This window comes from Macaca mulatta, chromosome 1 (assembly GCF_049350105.2).
Source record: "Macaca mulatta isolate MMU2019108-1 chromosome 1, T2T-MMU8v2.0, whole genome shotgun sequence".
NCBI lineage: Eukaryota > Metazoa > Chordata > Mammalia > Primates > Cercopithecidae > Macaca > Macaca mulatta.
In genome coordinates, this window is record NC_133406.1 from 200,815,432 (window position 1) to 200,835,431 (window position 20,000).

The 20,000-nt window shown below is 52.7% G+C and overlaps 1 protein-coding gene across 2 annotated transcripts; it reads right to left on the reverse strand.

The window, feature by feature from the left end:
• Positions 1–729: 729 nt before the first annotated feature.
• Positions 730–16,824, reverse strand: MFSD2A (MFSD2 lysolipid transporter A, lysophospholipid). 2 transcript variants are annotated; one of them, XM_077962448.1, is made up of 14 exons: positions 16,592–16,824; positions 14,774–14,908; positions 13,173–13,297; positions 5,333–5,456; positions 5,119–5,197; positions 4,654–4,811; positions 3,995–4,085; positions 3,753–3,874; positions 3,515–3,598; positions 2,972–3,055; positions 2,766–2,878; positions 2,208–2,351; positions 1,940–2,116; positions 730–1,179 (listed from the first exon to the last, which is right to left on the reverse strand). In XM_077962448.1, the coding sequence occupies exons 1-14, from the start codon at positions 16,676–16,678 to the stop codon at positions 1,116–1,118; spliced, it is 1,587 nt and encodes a 528-aa protein (XP_077818574.1). In that variant the 5' UTR covers positions 16,679–16,824; the 3' UTR covers positions 730–1,115. The 2 variants fall into 2 exon arrangements, with proteins under 2 accessions (XP_077818574.1, XP_028691320.1); XM_028835487.2 differs by having other exon boundaries at positions 16,586–16,824.
• Positions 16,825–20,000: the final 3,176 nt, after the last annotated feature.

Genomic DNA, 20,000 nt, shown 5'->3' on the forward strand with positions numbered 1-20,000 from the left:
TGTTTTTTGTCACCAGTGCCTCTGTGGTCGAATCCTCCCTCATCAGATACACACATCCAGCAGGTACATTCTCACCTTTGAATACCATCAGTAACAGTTGTGGAGAAAGAACCACAGGTCTCCAGGGACCCCACAGGCCTCCAGCCCTGCCAGCCCTGCGGGCTCAGGCATGCACCAGGCAGGAAGCACAGTGTATAGGCACACCCAGAGCAAGCGTCTGCCTGCCGATCCCCTGGTCATTCTCAGACACAGGGAAGTAGACGGTGGTGATTACGGTATTGGAGTCTTTACAGAGTTGGGATAAAATTCCAGTTAGGTCACTCAAGGCTGTGTGACTTTAGCTAAATCCCTCTCTACACTAGGGTGTTCTTAGCAAGAGGCCAGTTGCAGTGACTCACACCTGTAATCCCACTACTTTGGGAGGCTAATGCAGGAGGATTGCTTGAGTCCAGTGGGAAGGACTGGCCTGGGCAATATAGTGAGACCTCCATCTCTAGAAAAAAATCTACAAATCAGCCAGGCGTGGTGGTGCATGCCTGTAGTCCCAGCTACTCAGGAGGGTGAAGCAGAAAGAAGGATTGCCTGAGCCGAAATTGCGCCACTGCACTCCAGCCACAACTTCAGACATGTTTGCCCCCACCCAGTAGCACCTGGGGCTCCATGTGTTCTCTAACAGAGTCTTAAGGCAGAAGGGCTCAGTGAGTGGCTGAGGACACAGAAACAGGCAGCTGCTTTCCAGCTTTTATGAAAATTAATAACATTAATAGCTCACAGACATATACATACACACACATTGCTATGTACACAGTCATTAAGTTATTAATTAGGCTCTGTAAAAAAAGGTTTCTACATTAGTGTTCCGGGCTAGGCCCGATCAGTCCTTGGCATATTCACAGTGGCAGCCCCAGGGCTTTGCCTCACGGGCGGGCAGAGGGGAGGCAGGAGGCCACAGAGCAGCCAGCCCCACGGTGAGCACAGCAAGGGTCCTGGGCCGCCTCCTTGAGTCTTCAGTTCCCTTCCTAGCACCTGCAGTCCAGCTGCTGAGCAAGCCGGCAGACAGGTCCTGATCCCTCCTGTGGCCTTCCGCATTGTGGCTTCGGGCAACGTGGCGAGCCCTAGAGGATGCTAGCCAGCTCTGTGGAGTCTGTTTCTGAGCAGCCAGAGCTGCTGGCCTCGTCCCTGCAAGAGCCAGAGGAGATGGGTTGGAGGAAGCATCCATCCTTACCCCTCCCCAGCCCCACCTGCTTGCTTCCTTCCTCACGTGATCTTGGCCCTACTGTCGGACTAAAGTGAACCACAGGACAGTTTGCTCACTCCCACTTTCAACTGTTGGTTGGTCTGTTTACTGTCCTTGCTGCACACAGGGTACTGCAAATCCCAGAACTACACTCTCGCCTGGGCTGGTTGACGGGCTGGCATGACTCCCTCCACCCTGCCCTCTGGTTTCCCCAGATGCAGGGTTCAGGCCACACTCGAGGTCCTATGTGCCAGGAGGCTGATGAAGAGTGCAATCTCTGGAGTTGGAATGCTGAGGCTCAAACCCCATCTCTGCCCCTTTCAGCTGGGTCAGCCACTCTTCCTGCCGAAACCTCAGCTTCTTCACCTACAGAGGGGGAACCCTAAGAACCTGATATTTAGGGTTGTTGGAGGGATATGGGAGGTCATGGATGCACGCGTCCTATAACAAGCTCCTTAAGGGCAGAGATTTTTGTCTTGTTCACTAGAGCAATCAATGCCTAGCACATAGTAGGCAGCCAGTATGCATTCGTTGGATAAAGGTAAGACCACTTAACACAGTGCCTGGTGCCTACTTAAGTGTTAGAGCTGTCCAGAGAAGATGTGTGGGGGGTGAGTCTGGACTTGGCCACAGGAGACACAAATTGAGGGTTTAGAGGCAACCATGTCCCCTCCTCCAGCATCCCGTCCTCTCCCCACTCACCTCAGTGCCTGCAGGGCCTTCTTATTCTGCCGCCGCCTCTCCTCATCGATGGGGTACAGTTTGAAGAGCAGCAGGCCCAGCAGGATGAGAACTATGGGAGCCATGGTCACGAGCATGTTCAGTGTAAACTTGACACGTTCTGGCTGCGAGCAGCCACGGGTCTGGTACCCTGCAAAGCTATGGGACCCAGGGGGCAGGAGAACGGTGAAGATGGGGCACCCGGGGCCTGGCCCCGTCCAGTCCCGCCCCAGGTCCCCACCCCACTCACTCCAGACTGAGGGTGGAAATGCCCAGTGACACTCCAGAGGCAAACTTGGTGAAGAAGACATAGAAGGAGAAGAAGATGGGCTCGGTTCCGTGGAAGTGAGGCTGCTTCAGATGGAAGTCGTCAATGACGTCAGGCAGCATGGACCTGCGCAGAGCAGTGACAGCCGTGAGGACCGACCCACCTAACGGGCCTCTGTGTTAATGAGAAGAGGAAGCTTCTGGAAGCTTCAGTACCATGGCTACACAGCTCAGTGAGGAGACCGCACCTTCACATGAATAAGAAAAGGCCTCTTGCTCTAAGAGGAAGTAGCCCTGCCTGGAGGTGCTCAGCGTGGCAAGTGGAGCGCCTGCCATATTATAGCCCCCATTTTTCACTCTGACTAGGTGTTCTTACAAGGCTCACTACCTGTACAACTGTACAGGACAGACCTCCCTCACTCCTAACCTGGACCCACAGAATGGCCTGTGGGAGAACACCCCATAGAACTCTCCCCAAGGAGCTTCAAAACTGGGGACTAGGGGCTGGAGATAACCGAGGAGGGGGCCTGTATATACCTACCAGGGTAGTAAGAAGGCAGCTGCCACACTGATGCCAGCTGCCACAGCTACCACATATGTGATGATGAGGTTACTCTCCATGAGGGCCACCAAGACGAGAAATGGCACTGCTGACTAGGGAAGGGGGTGCAGGAAGATGACTCAGCTGGGAGGTTCCCCCCAGACATCCCCAACTCAACCCAGGCTCTGCTCTTCAACCCCACTCACTGAGATCCCAATATATACAGCTGTCTTCTTGCCAAACCGGGTCAGGAACCACTGCCAGATGGGAATGGTGAAAGTGGCTGAGAGCTGTGGGCAGACAAAGAGGGTTAAAGGGAGGTGCTTTAGAGCCACAGAGCCCTTCCTGCCCTTCCCAGAACCCCAAAGGGGCTCCTGGCCCTGCCCAAGAGCAGCCAGATGACATCATATGGGCAGCAACAAGATGACAGGCACCTTCGATGGCTCCCCAGGGGAGCTCAGAGCTGGTCCAGGCCTACCTCGTCTGCTGCCCTCTGAAACCTCTGAGCCAAGTTCCTGGTGTCCTCACCCTTGCTTTTGCTGTGCTCGCTATTCAAACATCTAACCTTAAACTCTTTATTTCACAGTCCTACCTACGCAAGGTCCAACCAAATATCCTGAGAAGCCTCCCTCATCCTTTCATGACCTTGGGCCAGCCTGAGAAACATCCTCTGCCTATTCCAAGAACCATTCCACAGTCTATGCCACTTCAGCCCAGGCTGCCTGCCCTTGTTCAGGTCCCACACTCACCATGATGGCCAGGAGTAGATTCTGGAATTCATTGCGGAAGCCCAAGGTGTAGGTGCAAAACAAGACAAAGTTCCCCTCCACCAGCTGGGAATGGGGAAAGGTAGGGAAGGAAATGCAAGGAAGGAGGTGATGTTGGGGCTGAGCCTCCCCAAGACATCCCCCATGCTCCAGAGACCTCTGCTCACCCCATTCCCATTACAACCCCTTCTCAGGCTAAGCATGTCACACCCCCACTCACCATGAAAGCCAAGGAGGTGAAGAGGAAGCCGGTAATAAGCTTGACGTATGGGCCATGGCTCATGACCAGCCGTAGGCCCTGGAAGTAGGCGATCGGCTCAGCCTGCTGGGCTTCATAGGGTTCTGGGGGCCAGAGGGGACAGTAAGGAAGGAGCAGAGGCCCCTCCCAAAAGCCTGAGGGCCAGGCAGAAAGACACAGTTGTCCATGCTGAGGCCTGCACCCCTTCCCAGGCACCCCCTTACCTCTCTGCTCCCGCACGCCCAGGGTCAGGATGACAGCACAGATTACATAGATACAGACAATAACCCCCGCTGCCAGCAGGTATGCCTTTTGCTATAAGGAGGTGAAGGCGACATACAAGGATGGTCAGTTTGAGCTCATCCCAGCACCCCAGTTCCAGCAGCCCCATTCAGTGATCTTGGGCCAGTAGCCAGTCCCCTCCCCTCTGGGAGCCTCCTGTCTCCATGTGTGAAACGGGAGGATCACCCCAGGCCTGCTGTTGCTTCCCAAGACTGGACAGTTAGGATTCACAACATGCTCAGAAACCAGGCTGGTGGAGTGCGGCCCTCACACCTGTAATCCCAGGAGTTTGAGACCAGCCTGGGCAACTCTACAAATAATAATAAAAAAGAAACCAGGCTGCGGAGTCTGACAGCCCAGAATTCAAATCTTCCCAAATCTCTGCAATTCACCAACTTTAAGACTCTGGGCAACTTATTCAGCCTCTCTAAGCTTCAGTTTCCTGTTCTGCAAAGTAGGTATATTGGGTCTATCAATTGTTATGTATATCAAATGCCCAACATTTACTTAATAAACACTAGCTGTTACTATCTTTAGGATGACTACAAACCACCTCATTGCTCCTTATCTCCCCAAATCCCTGCCCTGCCCAGGGCCTCACCGTTTCTCTGTGTGAGGTAGTGCCATGTGTATGGTTGGCACTTTGTGAAGCCACTGTAGAGCCATTGAGGTCCTGGAAACAAGGCGTGTCTGCTTGGCCCACGATTTGCCCCTGGATCGCCGTGCCCAGCACTGTGCCCAGCACTTCCACAGTCATCCCTGGCAGGAGAAAAGGAGGTGTTTCGGAGGGTCCTCATGGGTCGTGGGCCCAGGGAGGAAGGTCAAATGGGTGGGAGCCTAGCTGTAGCTCCAGGCAGGGTGGGTAGAGGTAGTGGAGTAGGTGACATCTTGGTCCGAACGCATATGCACCTCTCCAGGTCTCATCTGAGCAATAAGCGGATTGAGTTGTTTTTAAGATGGTTTCACACCCACACTCTAGAGCAGAGCAAAGAGCTGGACCCGCAAGGGAAGAAGTGTGGCTGGAGGGTCCCTGGAGGGTGGGGTCAGGTGGGCTGGGGAGACTCACGATAGGCGGTGGCAGAATCCCGCTCAGTCTGCTCGGTGCTGATGAACATGGTGAGAGCCGAGTAGGGAACATGGAAACACTGGCGTGGAAGACAGGTCATTGGCAGTCAGGCAGGTGGACACACCGGTGTAGCTTCCGGTACCAACCCTGGGGGCCCCGAGTACCACCCTCCTCCTGGCCCCCAGAGACACCCAGAGGAGGTACCCACACTCACCGTGACCATCGTCTCAAAGAGGCAATAGAAAAGCAGGTACCAATAGGTCTGGCCGTGTGGGAAGTCGGGCACGAACCAGATGAGGAAGTAGGAGATGACGGCCAGGGGCGTGGAGAAGATGATCCTGAGGAAGAGGAGGGTGTGAGTGAGGCTAGAGGCTGGAGGCTGGAGGCTGGAGGCTGGAGCCCAGGAGCCAGGGCCAGCCCAGACTGCTGTGCCTCACAGGGTCCCCACAGGGAAGGAAGGTGCTCTTCCTTCCTTCCCCATACTCCTGCCATCCACCCATCCTGGGCCTCTGGGAAGACGCTGATGGCCAAGCCTAGAATGGCAGATGGTAACTTGGGCCCCCAGACAAAAATCCTAGGCATGGAGTGTGAGGTCAGACCCTGAGTCTACTCCAGAGGCACCAGCATCTAATGGGCTGAGAGGTAGGACGGGAGTCCAAGACCTCAGGTGGCTGGGCAAGGAGGCAGAGAGAAGGAACAGCCCCATCCCCCGTGTTCTCACACAGATACTCATCAACCGCACACACACACCCCATTCACACACACACACCGCATTCACACACACACACCCCATTCACACACACACACCGCATTCACACACACCCATACCCCATTCTCTCACACACACCCCATTCACACACACCCATCATTCAAACACGCACCCCCATTCACACACATACCCCACATTCACACACACCCCACATTCACACACACCCCCATTCACACACACACCCCATTCACACACACACCCCACATTCACACACACCCCCATTCACACACACACACCCCATTCACACACACCCATACCCCATTCTCTCACACACACCCCATTCACACACACCCATCATTCAAACACACACCCCCATTCACACACACCCATACCCCATTCTCTCACACACACCCCATTGACACACACCCATCATTCAAACACACACCCCCATTCACACACACCCATACCCCATTCTCTCACACACACCCCATTCACACACACCCATCATTCAAACACGCACCCCCATTCACACACACCCCACATTCACACACACCCCCATTCACACACACACCCCTTTCACACACACACCCCACATTCACACACACCCCCATTCACACACACATACCCCATTCACACACACCCATACCCCATTCTCTCACACACACCCCATTCACACACACCCATCATTCAAACACACACCCCCATTCACACACACCCATCATTCACACACCCCACATTCACACACACACCCCACATTCACACACACACCCATTCACACACATACCCCATTCACACACACACCCCACATTCACACACACCCCACATTCACACACACACCCATTCACACACATACCCCATTGACACACACACCCATTCACACACACCCATACCCCATTCTCTCACACACACCCCATGCACACACACACATCATTCAAACACACACCCCACATTCACACACACACCCCACATTCACACACACCCCATTCGCACACACCCCCCATTCACACACACCCCCATTCACACACACACCCATTCACACACACATCCCATTCTCACACACACCCCACATTCACACACACCCCATTTACACACACCCCCATTCACATACACTCCCATTCACACACACCCCACATTCACACACACCCCACATTCACACACACCCCCATTCACACACACACCCCACATTCACACACACCCCCATTCACACACACACACCCCATTCACACACACCCATACCCCATTCTCTCACACACACCCCATTCACACACACCCATCATTCAAACACACACCCCCATTCACACACACCCATCATTCAAACACACACCCCACATTCACACACACCCCATTTACACACACCCCCATTCACATACACTCCCATTCACACACACCCCACATTCACACACACCCCCATTCACACACACACCCCACATTCACACACACCCCCATTCACACACACACACCCCATTCACACACACCCATACCCCATTCTCTCACACACACCCCATTCACACACACCCATCATTCAAACACACACCCCCATTCACACACACCCATCATTCAAACACACACCCCCATTCACACACACCCATCATTCAAACACACACCCCACATTCAAACACACACCCCACATTCACACACACACCCATTCACACACATACCCCATTCACACACACACCCATTCACACACACACCCCACATTCACACACACACCCATTCACACACATACCCCATTCACACACACACCCATTCACACACACACCCCATTCACACACACCCATCATTCACACACACCCCCATTCACACACACCCATACCCCATTCTCTCACACACACCCCATTCACACACACCCATCATTCAAACACACACCCCACATTCACACACACACCCCACATTCACACACACACCCCACATTCACACACACCCCATTCGCACACACCCCCATTCACACACACACCCATTCACACACACCCATACCCCATTCTCTCACACACACCCCATTCACACACACCCATCATTCAAACACACACCCCCATTCACACACACCCATCATTCAAACACACACCCCACATTCACACACACACCCCACATTCACACACATACCCCATTCACACACACACCCATTCACACACACACCCCCATTCACACACACCCATACCCCATTCTCTCACACACACCCCATTCACACACACCCATCATTCAAACACACACCCCACATTCACACACACACCCCACATTCACACACACACCCCATTCACACACACCCCCATTCACACACACACCCATTCACACACACATCCCATTCTCACACACACCCCACATTCACACACACCCCATTTACACACACCCCCATTCACATACACCCCCATTCACACACACCCCACATTCACACACACATCCATTCACACACACGTACCCCATTCACACACACATACCCCATTCACACACACACACACACGGAAGCTGGCATGATGGGGAGAGGCCAGCTCCAAGCAAAGGAGAACTGAAGTCCTAGGTGGGCAAACGTCTGTCTTCCCTGTGTGAGTTCCACACCATCACAAGGGGTTAGACCGCAGGATGGACTAACTTCATGGCATCAGTATAGCAAGGCAGCACAGGCCATGGTAAAGAGAAAGGCCTTTGAGCCACTCTTCAGGGATTCCATTCTAGCTCCACCAACTAACTATAAAACTCAGTCTTGGGAGTTATTTAAATTATCTGAAGCTTGCCTCATTTCCTCAGAAGTTCCAACTATGGGCTGGGTGCTATTCTAATTACTTAGGATAACCAGAGAACAGATATAAAATTATTGCCCTTGTGGAACTTACATACTAGTTGGCAAACAGAAATTTAACATAATTTAAAAGTTATATATATCATTCAACCTTCATAAGGAATAAAATTCTGACACACGCTACAACATAGATGAACCTTGAGGACATTAAGCCAAGGAAAATCAGCCAGACGCAAAAAGATAAATATTGTATAATTTCACTCATGAGGTACCTAGAGTGGTCAAATTCATGAAGAAAGTTGAATAGTGGTTGCTAGGGGATGTAGGGAGAGGGGAGTGGGGAGTTAGTGTCTAATAGGTACAGAGCTTCACTTTGGAAGGATGTAATGGATGGATGGTGCTCACAAAGTGAATGTACTTAGGCTGGGTGCGGTGGCTCATGCCTGTAATCCCAGCACTTTGGGAGACCGAGGCGAGTGGATCACCTGAGGTCAGGAGCTCGAGACCAGCCTGCCCAACATGGCGAAACCCCCGTCTCTACTAAAAATACTAAAAATTAGCCGGGCGTGGTGGCACACACCTGTAGTCCCAGCTCCTCAGGAGGCTGAAGCAGGAGAATCACCTGAACCTGGGAGGCAGAGGTTACAGTGAGCCAAGATCGCGCCACTGCACTCCAGCCTGGTGACAGAGTGAGGCCCTGTCTCAAACAAACAAACTCCTTGATCATTACATCCTTAATGTGGAATGTTAAAACTGCACTGCCCAAAAAAGAAATATTAGAGAACCGACAGGTTAGTATCCTCGCTGTACCAAAAACAAAAACAAAAAACCGAAATGAATGTACTTAATGCCACTGAACTATACACTTAAAATGGCTATAATGGCAGTGGCACATGCCTGTTGTCCCAGCTACTTGGGAGACTGAGGCTAGAGGATTGCTTTTCCCCAGGAGTTTGAGTCCAGCCTGTGCAACATAGCAAGACTCTGTCTCGTAAACATTTTTTTAAGGTTATGGTAAATTTTATGTTACATATACTTTATCATAGTTTTACAAAAGTGTTATATAATGTGTTGGGAGATGAGTGCTATGAAGAAAAGAAATAAAGCTGGCTCCAGGGGCTTAGAGTAAGGATGCAGTTCACAACTGGATGGACAGGGTAGGCCTTACTGAGAAGTTGGCATCCATGCCAAGGCCAGAATGAAAGGAGAGAATTGGCCTTTTAGACATCTGAGGCAAGAGTGGGCCAGGCAAAGGGAATAGTCAGTGCAAAGGCCTTCGGATAGGTACGTATCAGCAGGTCTGAGGAAGAGCAAGGCCAGGAGGGCTGGAGTGAAGAGAACGGGGAGATAGAATTAGGAGATGAGGCGGGAGTGGAAATGGAACTCCCGAAAGGCCATTGTAGGTGCCTTGGCTTTAGTTCACAGGATCGAAGTAACTTTGAGACTTGGTTGATACTAAAATGTCAAACAGTGTTTGGGACACTAAGTGCTATAATGATCACATCAGGGAAGCCCAGCAGGAGAGTTGGCATGTGTAACTAATGCAGGCCACACCAGGGGAGCTGCGGAAAGCCCTGGGCTGGGGAGGAGACCTCAGGCCCAACTGTTGCTTGACACCTAGTCTCTCACACAGTGGCTTTGAGAACTCCAGAGAAAGTGACTGTCAAAGTCTTTCTGATTTGGCCAGGAATGGTGGCTTACACCTGTAATCCCAGCACTTCAGGAGGCTGAGGCAGGAATATTGCTTGAGGCTGGGAGTTTAAGACCAGCCTGGGCAACATAGCAAGACCCCATCTCTATACATGTGTGTGTGTTTTAATTAAAAAAAAAAAGGAAAAGGGCCGGGCACAGTGGCTCATGCCTGTAATCCCAGCACTTTGGGAGGCCGAGGCAGGCAGATCACGAGGTCAGGAGATCAAGACCATCCTGGCTAACACGGTGAAACCCCGTCTCTATTAAAAGTAAAAAAATTAGCCAGACATGGTGGTGGGTATCTGTAGTCCCAGCTACTCAGGAGGCTGAGGCAGGAGAATGGTGTGAATCCACGAGGTGGAGCTTGCAGTGAGCTGAGATCGCACCACTGCACTCCAGCCTGGGCAACAGAGCGAGACTCCAACTCGAAAAAAGAAAGGGAAAAGAAAAGTCTTCCTGGTTTCAAGAAGAGGATTTAAATGGAGACTCAGAACAGGGGCTGCCCTGAGGCCCAGAAGGAGAGAGGGCTACATGGCTCACAAATCCTGACAGACCCAGTTTCTTCCTATACTGAAAGGAAAGGGGGTTCCAGGTCTCCAGGCCTGACCTGAGGAGGGGTCAGGTGGTATGGATGGGGAGGTCTGGCCAGGCATCGTGGCTCCTGCCTTTAATTCCAGCACTTAGGGAGGCAGAGACAGGAGAATAGCTTGAGCCCAGGAGTTTGAGACTAGCCTGAACAACATAGCTAGACCCCATTCTCCACAAAAAGGAAAAAAAGTTTGCACACCAGCCTTCAGCCCACAAGCCATCCCACGTGCACGCATACACAGGCACCACCAGACACAGAAGCACACGCACAAAGGTAGCTGCTAGATCGGAAACCGGCCTGAAGGGCCCCCAGCAACTTCCCCAAGCTGGCTGCCACACCTGCCCAGCAAGAGTCGCTCAGTTCCTACACGCCACAGGGAGGGCCTGCCCACCTCCACCTCTCCTGAATCTGTCTCCTCAGGGAACAAGAGCTCCTCATCAGCCTTTGTCAAACACTCCATCCTCTGCTTATAGGCAGCTGAGCAGCTGCTGCTGAGGAACCCAGTGTGACTGGGAGTAACCCGGCCTTCAGCCACCATGCCTGGGAGTAGCCGCCTCCCATTGGCTGGGCCTCATGAGGCGATGTGGCAGTAGAGCCTCGCCTTCTACTGGCTGCCAGGGAGGCGGGCACAGGGCCAAGTCTCCTGGGCTGGCGCCGGGGGAGCCCTGAGCAGCCCACACAGGTAAGGCAGGCTGTCCTGCCCCCGGCCCTGAAGACTGGATCAAAGGCTCCAACCTGGGCCTTAGCCAGGGACTGGCAGGATTGGGGTGGGTGGGGGGCCTCGTGGGAAAGGAAGCTGTAGTGGGGGAAGGGGTTGCGGGAAGAGCTTTGAAGGCCGGAGGCCAGGTATGGGCGCCCCTGGGGCAGGAAGGCGCCCACTTAAGCCTGGATGGGCTGGAGATGAAAGGGGTATGCCCCCCCACACCCTGAAGCAGGATGTCCTGGAGGGAACCAGAGTCCCCGCCTGACAGCCTATCCTGTACGGCTCCCCTGCCGTCTGATCCATGGCACCACCTCCCCCTACTTTGCCCCACAGCCTGAAACTGAGTAGCACAGGCTTTGTACCAAGGGAAAAGGTAATTTACGTCATCCAAGGTGCCAAAGGTTATGGGTTTGCTACCCCATTCCAGGTATTACCCCATCCCCTGCTCTGCCAGGAGCCACCCTGAAGGAGGCCAAATTATATATCACTGTGCTATTGGACGGTGCCACAGGGAGGCAGAGATGCAGCAGGCTGGGCCTGAAGTCTAACTCCCAGCCCAGGATTCCGCAGTTCGCCTGGTGTGGCCTGTACTAGGGACCACATGCCAGCTCTCCTGTTGAGCATCCCTGATGTGGTCATCATAGCGCTTAGCGTCCCAAGCACTGCTTGGTATTTTAATATCAACTTATTTAAGTCTCAAAATTACATCAACCTTATGAAGTAGAATTAAGCCAGGTACTGTTCTAAGAATGTCAATAATAATAATAATAATAATTCAGCACAACTCTGTGAAATAGACATAATTAATATCCCCATTTTATAGATGAAGAAACTTGGTACTCAGAGATGTGAAGTGGCTCAGCTCTAAGTAGGGAAATTGGGATTTAAAGCCAGGCAGGGGCCAGGCATAGTGGCTCATACCTGTAATCCTAACGCTTTGGGAGGCTGAGGTGGGAGGACACCTTGAGCCCAGGAATGCAAGCCCAGCCTAGGCAACATAGTGGGACGCTGTCTTTACACTAATAATTTTAAAAGATTAACCAGGTGTAGTGGCACATGCCTGTAGTCCCAGCTACTCGAGAGGCTGAGGTGGGAGGATCACTTGAGCCCAGGAACTCTAGGCTACAGTGAGTTATGATCACACCACTGCACTCCAGCCTGGGTAACAGAGGGAGATCCTGTCTCAAGAAAAACAGAAAGAGAGAAAGAGAGAAAGAGAGAGAGAGAGAGAGAGAGAGAAAGAAAGAGAGAAAATAAAATAAGCCCAGGCAGGCTGGCTCCAGAGTACAACTGCTTAACCACTCTGAAGTACTACCTCGGCCACTGTGGGAAGTGATAGAGTGGGAGAATTCAGAATTCCAGCTTCACCAAGGGGAATGAGTAGACCCTGGGAAGGAATGAGGCCTGAGCTGCCCAGCCTAGCACTTTGGCTGGCCTGGAAATGGACTGGCTGAGCATGCCAGTGTCCATGCTCAGGGTAGCTGATGCCTCGGATGGGGTTTCGACACCCTTGGACTTTTAACTCCTTCTCCTCACCCCCCAGCCTGTGACAAGACAGAGAGAAGGAACAAGGAGAGGATATGCTGGAAGTCCTGTCTTGTGCCACCTCAAAGGAACATCTTCTACTCACCAAGGCATAAGGCGACCCAGGCAGGTCCAGGAGGATTTGCTGATGCAGAAGCCCACCAGGGGGTCTGTGATGGCATCCCAGGCTCGGCCCACAAACAGGATGATGGAGGCAGAAAAAGGGCCCACCTGGAATGGGGAGAAGCAAAAGACAACTTCCTCGTCCTTCTACTCACCTCAACTCTCACTGGTAGGCGGAAGCGGAGGCTCCTTCCCTATCTCAGCCAGGATCTTGTGACCCTGAGCTGCTCCTACGTGGACCTTACACATCTTCATTTGCCTTGTTAATAACGACAACAGCATTTCTCCAGTAACAGTAGCACTGGGTGCCTCTACAGAAGCTTTCTCACATCTGTCCCCTTGATTGCTTCCCTCCACTGCCCTTGAAAACATTCCCATCAGCTCAAATGAATCCACGAACATTTCCTTCCCTCCCTCTCAGCCCTGAGCCCCTGACCACCTGGTATCAGAATGAGCATTCGCGGGATGAACACAGTGTGCTTCAGTGTCCCCATCTGTATAATGGGAGTTATGAGCTCTACCTTACAGATTCAAGCTGTATCTTGGATGTGGAAAAAGAAGCCTATAGATGGTTTTTAAAAAGGGACTTGTCACTACCCACTCAAGCTATCCCCCTCCGTTACCCCAAACCCCCCAGGCCCTAAATACAGACTCTCCAGACTCCTCCTCATCCATCAAAGCCCTACTATTGCTATTTCTCCGGGGAGTGGGTATTCTTCCCCATACCATAGTCTCCCCAGCCTGACCCCCCAACCCCAGCTCTAACACCCACTACAACAAGTTTACACTTTGACTGCAGGTTCCTCATATTTATACCCTACTCAAGGCCCAGCCCATGGGAGTTACTCAAAAATTAGCTGCTGAAATTTTTTGTTCTTTCTGGAGCTCAGTGTTCCCCGTCTGTAAAGGGATACAACTAAGACTCGATGCTTGCCAAGTTAGATGCTACATAGAAGACAGCCGGTGCAGGAGCCCCGGTAGCCATGGCTATTCTGCCTCCCACTCTCCCATCCAGACAGAGTGAATTCTCAGGATGCCAGGCTTCTGGCCAAGGCTTCTCAATGCACGGAATAGCCCTGTTTCACCCTAAGTACCCCTCCCAGTCAAAGACCCTGTGTACTGGGGCATTCTAAATTAGCCTAGCATCTAAGCGCCCCTCTGCTCCTCAGGTAACGGTGGGATGCATCTTGTCCACAAGCCTGGCAACAGCCACCAACCCCTGAGCCAAGCCAGCTGACTACCTCCCAGCCAGGGACACAGTGTGCCAGTCTCTTCTAAGAACAGCATCCCCAGCAGGTCCCATTCTCCCTCATTCTACCGCCTACCCCTTCAGGCTCTGTTGCTCTTGCCAGGCAAGGAGGAGTTGCCAGACCTTTCCAGCAAAGACTCCTGGGGTGGAGAGACTCCCCTCGTGGATACCTTCCAGGGTCTTCTCATTTCTTGCCCACTGACTCTGAGAGGCAGCAAAGTAGGGATTTGAGGTCCCATTTCACAGATGGGGAAAACTGAGCAAACTGACCCGGGGTGCATAGTCTTTCCCACCTCAGGATGCTGAAGGAGCCCTCGAAGGCTTAGACCACTCACCTGAGCCACATCCAATAGGTAGATCTGAAGGAAGAAACCCAGGGCACAGCCTGTCACCTGGTAGGGGGCTCCCCCAAGTGCATAGCAAAGCTTGCTGCAAACAGACAACTGTTGTTTCTTCTTTTTCGGTTCTTTCTGGGAAGAGGAGAAAAAGATGAAAGGCCCAGGTCCTGGCCTCCATCCAAGAAGGTTCCACAGGAAGGACCGTCCCTCTGACCAACTCTACCAGAACAAACAACTCTACTTTGACCTGTTCCTACCCAGGAGATCCCACCTTTTTTTTTTTTTTTGAGACGCGGTCTTGCTCTGTCGCCCAGGCTGGAGCGCAGTGGCACGATCTCGACTCACTGCAAGCTCCACCTCCCGGGTTCACACCATTCTCCTGCCTCAGCCTCCGGAGAAACTAGAACTACAGGTGCCTGCTACCACGCCTGGCTAATTTTTTGTATTTTTTGTAGAGACGGGGTTTCACCGTGTTAGCCAGGATGGTCTCTATCTCCGAGATCCCACTTTCTGCAAGAGAAAGGTGTTCTCCATTCTTAGGAACCTGGAAAAGGGGAATCCATACTTGTGTGAAAGTTGCCCCTAAGCCACCTCCCTCCTGGAGATTCTAAGGAAACTTATCAGCCCACCATCCCTAAAGAACTCCTCCCAAGGCCTCGGCCACTGCTCCTTTCCAAGTTGCAGGGCAGCATGCTCCAGCAGTGGACCTGTCCCCACCTGGCACCAGCTGCCACAACCTGAAAATCTGCTTGCTGCCAAGAGCTGCCTGAGCCCAGCCCAGGCTCCTGCCCTGCCTCAGAGACAAGATCCACCTGCCTACTCCTGGTGAGCGCTCTAGAGAGCTGTGGGGGCCCGGCCCAGCTAGCTGCAGGCACAGCTGTTCCACCTATCCCAGAGCATCCCTGACCACTATAGGCAACCAGAGCTTCAGGCAAACCCAGGAACCGTCCTGCCCTCCAACTTCCCGACCCATCGCCCTCCATCCCTGAGCTCCTAGAGGACCTTGGAGAGGGAGGAAAGGCCTCCAGGCCTGAGCCCTCTCCGGGTGGGGCACTAGGGAGGTTGGGTTGCCCAGGGAAAGTAGATATTACTCATACATAGTAACAGCATAATTGCTCACCCAGTTCCTTCCAAGGATCAGTTAATAAAATTAAAAGGAAAAGGCAGTCACCTCCCACAAAGGTATCTATTGCCTGAGATCCCTTCCTAGGGGGCCGCCTCATTTTATTTGGTCCTTCAATAAGTCCCCAGGGCTGGGGATGGGGTGGATGGTCTCGATGCGCAAAGCACCGTTCCCGCGCGAACATCTACATTCAGACAAATGCCTGAGGGACGCGGCTCCTTTAAGAGCAGAGCCCTTGTTCTTATGAATGAACTTGAGCGGCCCTAACCGCAGAGTAGAGGCGCAAGCGTACGTGGGTGAGGTGGAAGGTAGGGGATGAGAGAGATGGGGAACTAAACGGAGTTTCCCAGATATCTGGAGTCATTTCTGGCGTATGGGGTGGCAAGCCCCAGCCGCTCAGCACGGAAGAATGGAAACTGGCTAGGCAGAGCCAGAATCACATGGGGCTGCCGGCAGAGCCTCTCCGCAGAGCGCGGAGTGCGGGTGAGCAAAGGGGGGCGACGGCGCCCACAGCTTTTCTCCGTCACCCCCTGCCCCTGGCACCCCCAGGTCCTCTCTGGCCCGTAGGCTTCCTGTCCCCGGCTATCCCAAGAGTCCCCTAACCAGACTGACCCCTCGACGCTCCCGATCCCCCATTTCCGCCTACTCGCTCCCCTCGCCCTCCACGCGGGGTGCCGGGCCCTCACCTTCACCTGGGCCGGGCGTTCAGTGGCTTGGAGGATGCTGGTGGGCAGCAGCCCTGCCGCGGAGCCGCTCTCGGCGCCTTCTCCTTTGGCCATGACCCGCGGGCCACGCCGCCTGGCCGGGTCGACGGGATGCTCCTCTGACCCGCAGGCCGCCTCTCCTCCCAAGCTCGCGTCGTAGCAGCCTTAGCCACGGTCGCCGCGCGCTAGCCAAGCCGGCTGGCAGGCGAGGCACGCACTCTGCTGCACACCCCCTCCGCGCCTCTTATAGTTCTGCCCAGCCCTCTCGGGTGCGGCCAATCCCCGAGCCCCGCTGCCCCGCCTCCAGCCAATCCCGTCGCCCGCCTCCCCCCCCCCGCACCCCCCCCCCCGCCTCGGCCGGCGGCTCTGTGCCACCGAGCCACGTTCTCCAAGCCCCGGAACCGGCATCTGCCTGTGCTGGCTCCTAGCAATCGAGAAGCAGGCCGCGAGACCTCCCAGACACGCGTGAGGAAACCGAGGCCCCAGGCTGGAAGTGATCTGCCCGAGGTCCCCGATCTGCCCGAGGTCCCCGAGGTCCCCAAAGTCCGACTCTCCCCGAGTCAGGCCTACCACACATGACTTCTGACCCCCAGGCCTAGGAAAGCTAGGGGCTCTGAAGCCCACTTTAAAACCTGGAGTCAGGGAGTGTCTCCTTCTCCTTCAAGTCTAGAGGATGTACACTAACACTTTCCCTCCCAATGCCTCTCTCTCATCCCCGAAGACACACCATTCCCCCGTCCTACCCTTGGCATCCGGGCAATAGGGAGAAAGATGAAGCAATCCAGAGGCTGCCCCCCTGCCGGCAGGGAGCTCCCAAGTCGTGGAGAGAAGCCCGGGCTACGCCCACTAGTACACTATGACAACAGTGGCCTTTTATGGATAGCTTCCTCCATGCTTAATATGATCTCTTTCGGCCCTCAAAAACCACCAAGTGAGGGTGGTACTATTATTATCCCCATTTTACAGCACAGGAAAGGGAAACATGGAGAAGTGAAACAACTGTTATGTGGCAGAGCCAGGCCTGAAAGGTTTTGTCCGATTCCAAAGCAGTTGCTCTCAACAGCGCTGCTCTATCCCTCTTAGCATAAATTACAGAAGGCTGAATGGGGTGTATGTGTCTCCCCAACAAGAAGCCCTACAAGGCTCCAGAGGCACTGAGGGTTGAAACAGGAAAGTTTTGAAAAAGACAATGCCCAGAAATGTGGTCCTCAAAAGAAGGTGGGAGGGCATTAGTTTGGAACAGAAGGCAGGCACAGATGCCAGAAAAGAACAATCTTTAATTCCAGCTCTGAGTCCCTTATGTCAACGTCACCCCAGTCTTTCCAGTTCTCTGATTAGTGAAGGGGCTGCTGGAACTCTCAAAGGCCACCCACTTGGTTCCTGTGCTCCTTAATGTCAGCCTCTTTTTTCTTTTCTTTAAATCTCTGATTGCAGGGAGCAGAGATAAGGTATATCTGCCCCAGGATGGTCACACCGTGCTCCCTCACACGCCAGCAGATCCCATCTGGGCACACAGCTCTTGGCCATTGCTGAGCAGAAGAGAGCCAAGTAAGGCAGTGAATACTGTGGAAAGGGAATGGCTGGCCCCATGACTCCAAGCTGTGTGACACTGTTCTGTCTCTTTTCTCCTCTCCAAGCTTGGTTAGCTAAGGTGTACTCTACAATCTCTTCCAGCTCCCAAATCTTCTCTCCCACAGAATCACATCATATCACAAGTAATCTGTATCCCCCCGGTAGACAATGAGCTCCTCAGGTAGGAACCACATCTTTTTCACTTCTGCATCCCCACTAACTAGCTTAGGGCCTGAATTATTGTGTTCACTGAATGAATGTTCAGTCTTCCCCTGCTAAGGTACAAGCACACAGAAGCCCATCAGGAAAAGCCCTAAGTGTCTCCATTTACTAGCTGTGCAGCTGACCCTGAACAACTCAGTTAACCTCCCTGTGTAAAATGGCGATATTAATAGTAGCTACTGGCCAGGCGCCCTGGCTCACGCCTGTAATCCCAGCACTTTGGGAGGCTGAGGTGGGCAGATCACGAAATCAGGAGTTCGAAACCAGCCTGGCCAATATGGTGAAACCCTGTCTCAACTAAAAATACAAAAATTAGCCGGGTATGGTGGGGCGCACCTGTAGTCCCAGGTACTCAGGAGGCTGAGGCAGAAGAATCGCTGAAACCCAGGAGGCGGAGGTTGCAGTGAGCCGAGATCGTGCCACTGCTCTCCAGCCTGGGTGACAGAGCAAGACTCTGTCTTAAAAAAAAAAAAAAAAAAAAAAAAAAAAAAAAATTAATAGTAGCTACCTAATAGATTTGTTTTGGGGATGAAACAAGAAAATGGCACAGGAAAAATTTAGCACAAGTGCCTGGGAGCTGAAACTGGGCTGGTCCCCCTCCTGGCCTGATTCCAGTCTGTCAGTGTAGCAACGCAAGATTCCAGATATGGCCTGACCAAGCCAGCACAATAGGCCTATTATTTTTTCCAGTCTGGACGCGACACATTGTTAATGCAGCCTAAGACTGCTGGGCTTCAGAGCCTTTCTCTCCCATGATTAGTTCCCATCAGGTTGTGGTCAACTAAATCATTCAGATCCTTTTCACCGGAGCTGGGGTCAAGTCAGGTCTCTCCCCCATCCTCTGCTTTCTGTAATGTCTTGAAGCTCACAACAGAACAATGTCATCTTGCTTATTCCAGCCTGTCGAAATTGTTGTGAGTGCTGGTTCTATGGCTCACTGTTTTCTCTCGCTCTAAATTTAGATCCATCCCTTGCAACTTCAACTCCACCAGCCATGTTGTTGGTCAGGACAGGGCCCCATAATGCAGCACTAGAGACACTCACTGTCACCACTAACTGAATCAGGGCACCGCCAATGCAACAGCTCCCAAATATCAAGTAGCCACTGGTATGTAGGGCAGTGTGCCCCTTAAGTGCTTTAAATATACTATTTTTTTTTTCTTGATATCTCATTTAGTCCCAACACTACCACTGGGGAGAGTCGTTTTTATTACCCTCATTTTATTTATTTTTATTTCATTTTCTTAGAGATAGGGTCTTGCTCTCTCACCCAGGCTGGAATGCAGTGGCACGCACGATCATAGTTCACTGCAGCCTTGGATTCCTCAGCTCAAGTGATGTGATTAGGCTTTGTGTCCCCAGCCAGATCTCACCTTGAATTGTAATCGTAATAATCTCCATACTCCCGCAGTCCCCATATGTCAAGGGAGAGACCAGGTAAAGGTGACTGAATCATGGGAATGGTTTCCCCCATGCTGTTCTCATGACAGTGAGTGAGTTGTCACAAGATCTGATGGTTATATAAGGGGCTCTTCCCCCTTTGCTCAGCACTTCTCCTTACTGCTGCTTTGTGAAAAAGATGCCAGCTGTGTGCAGTGGCTCA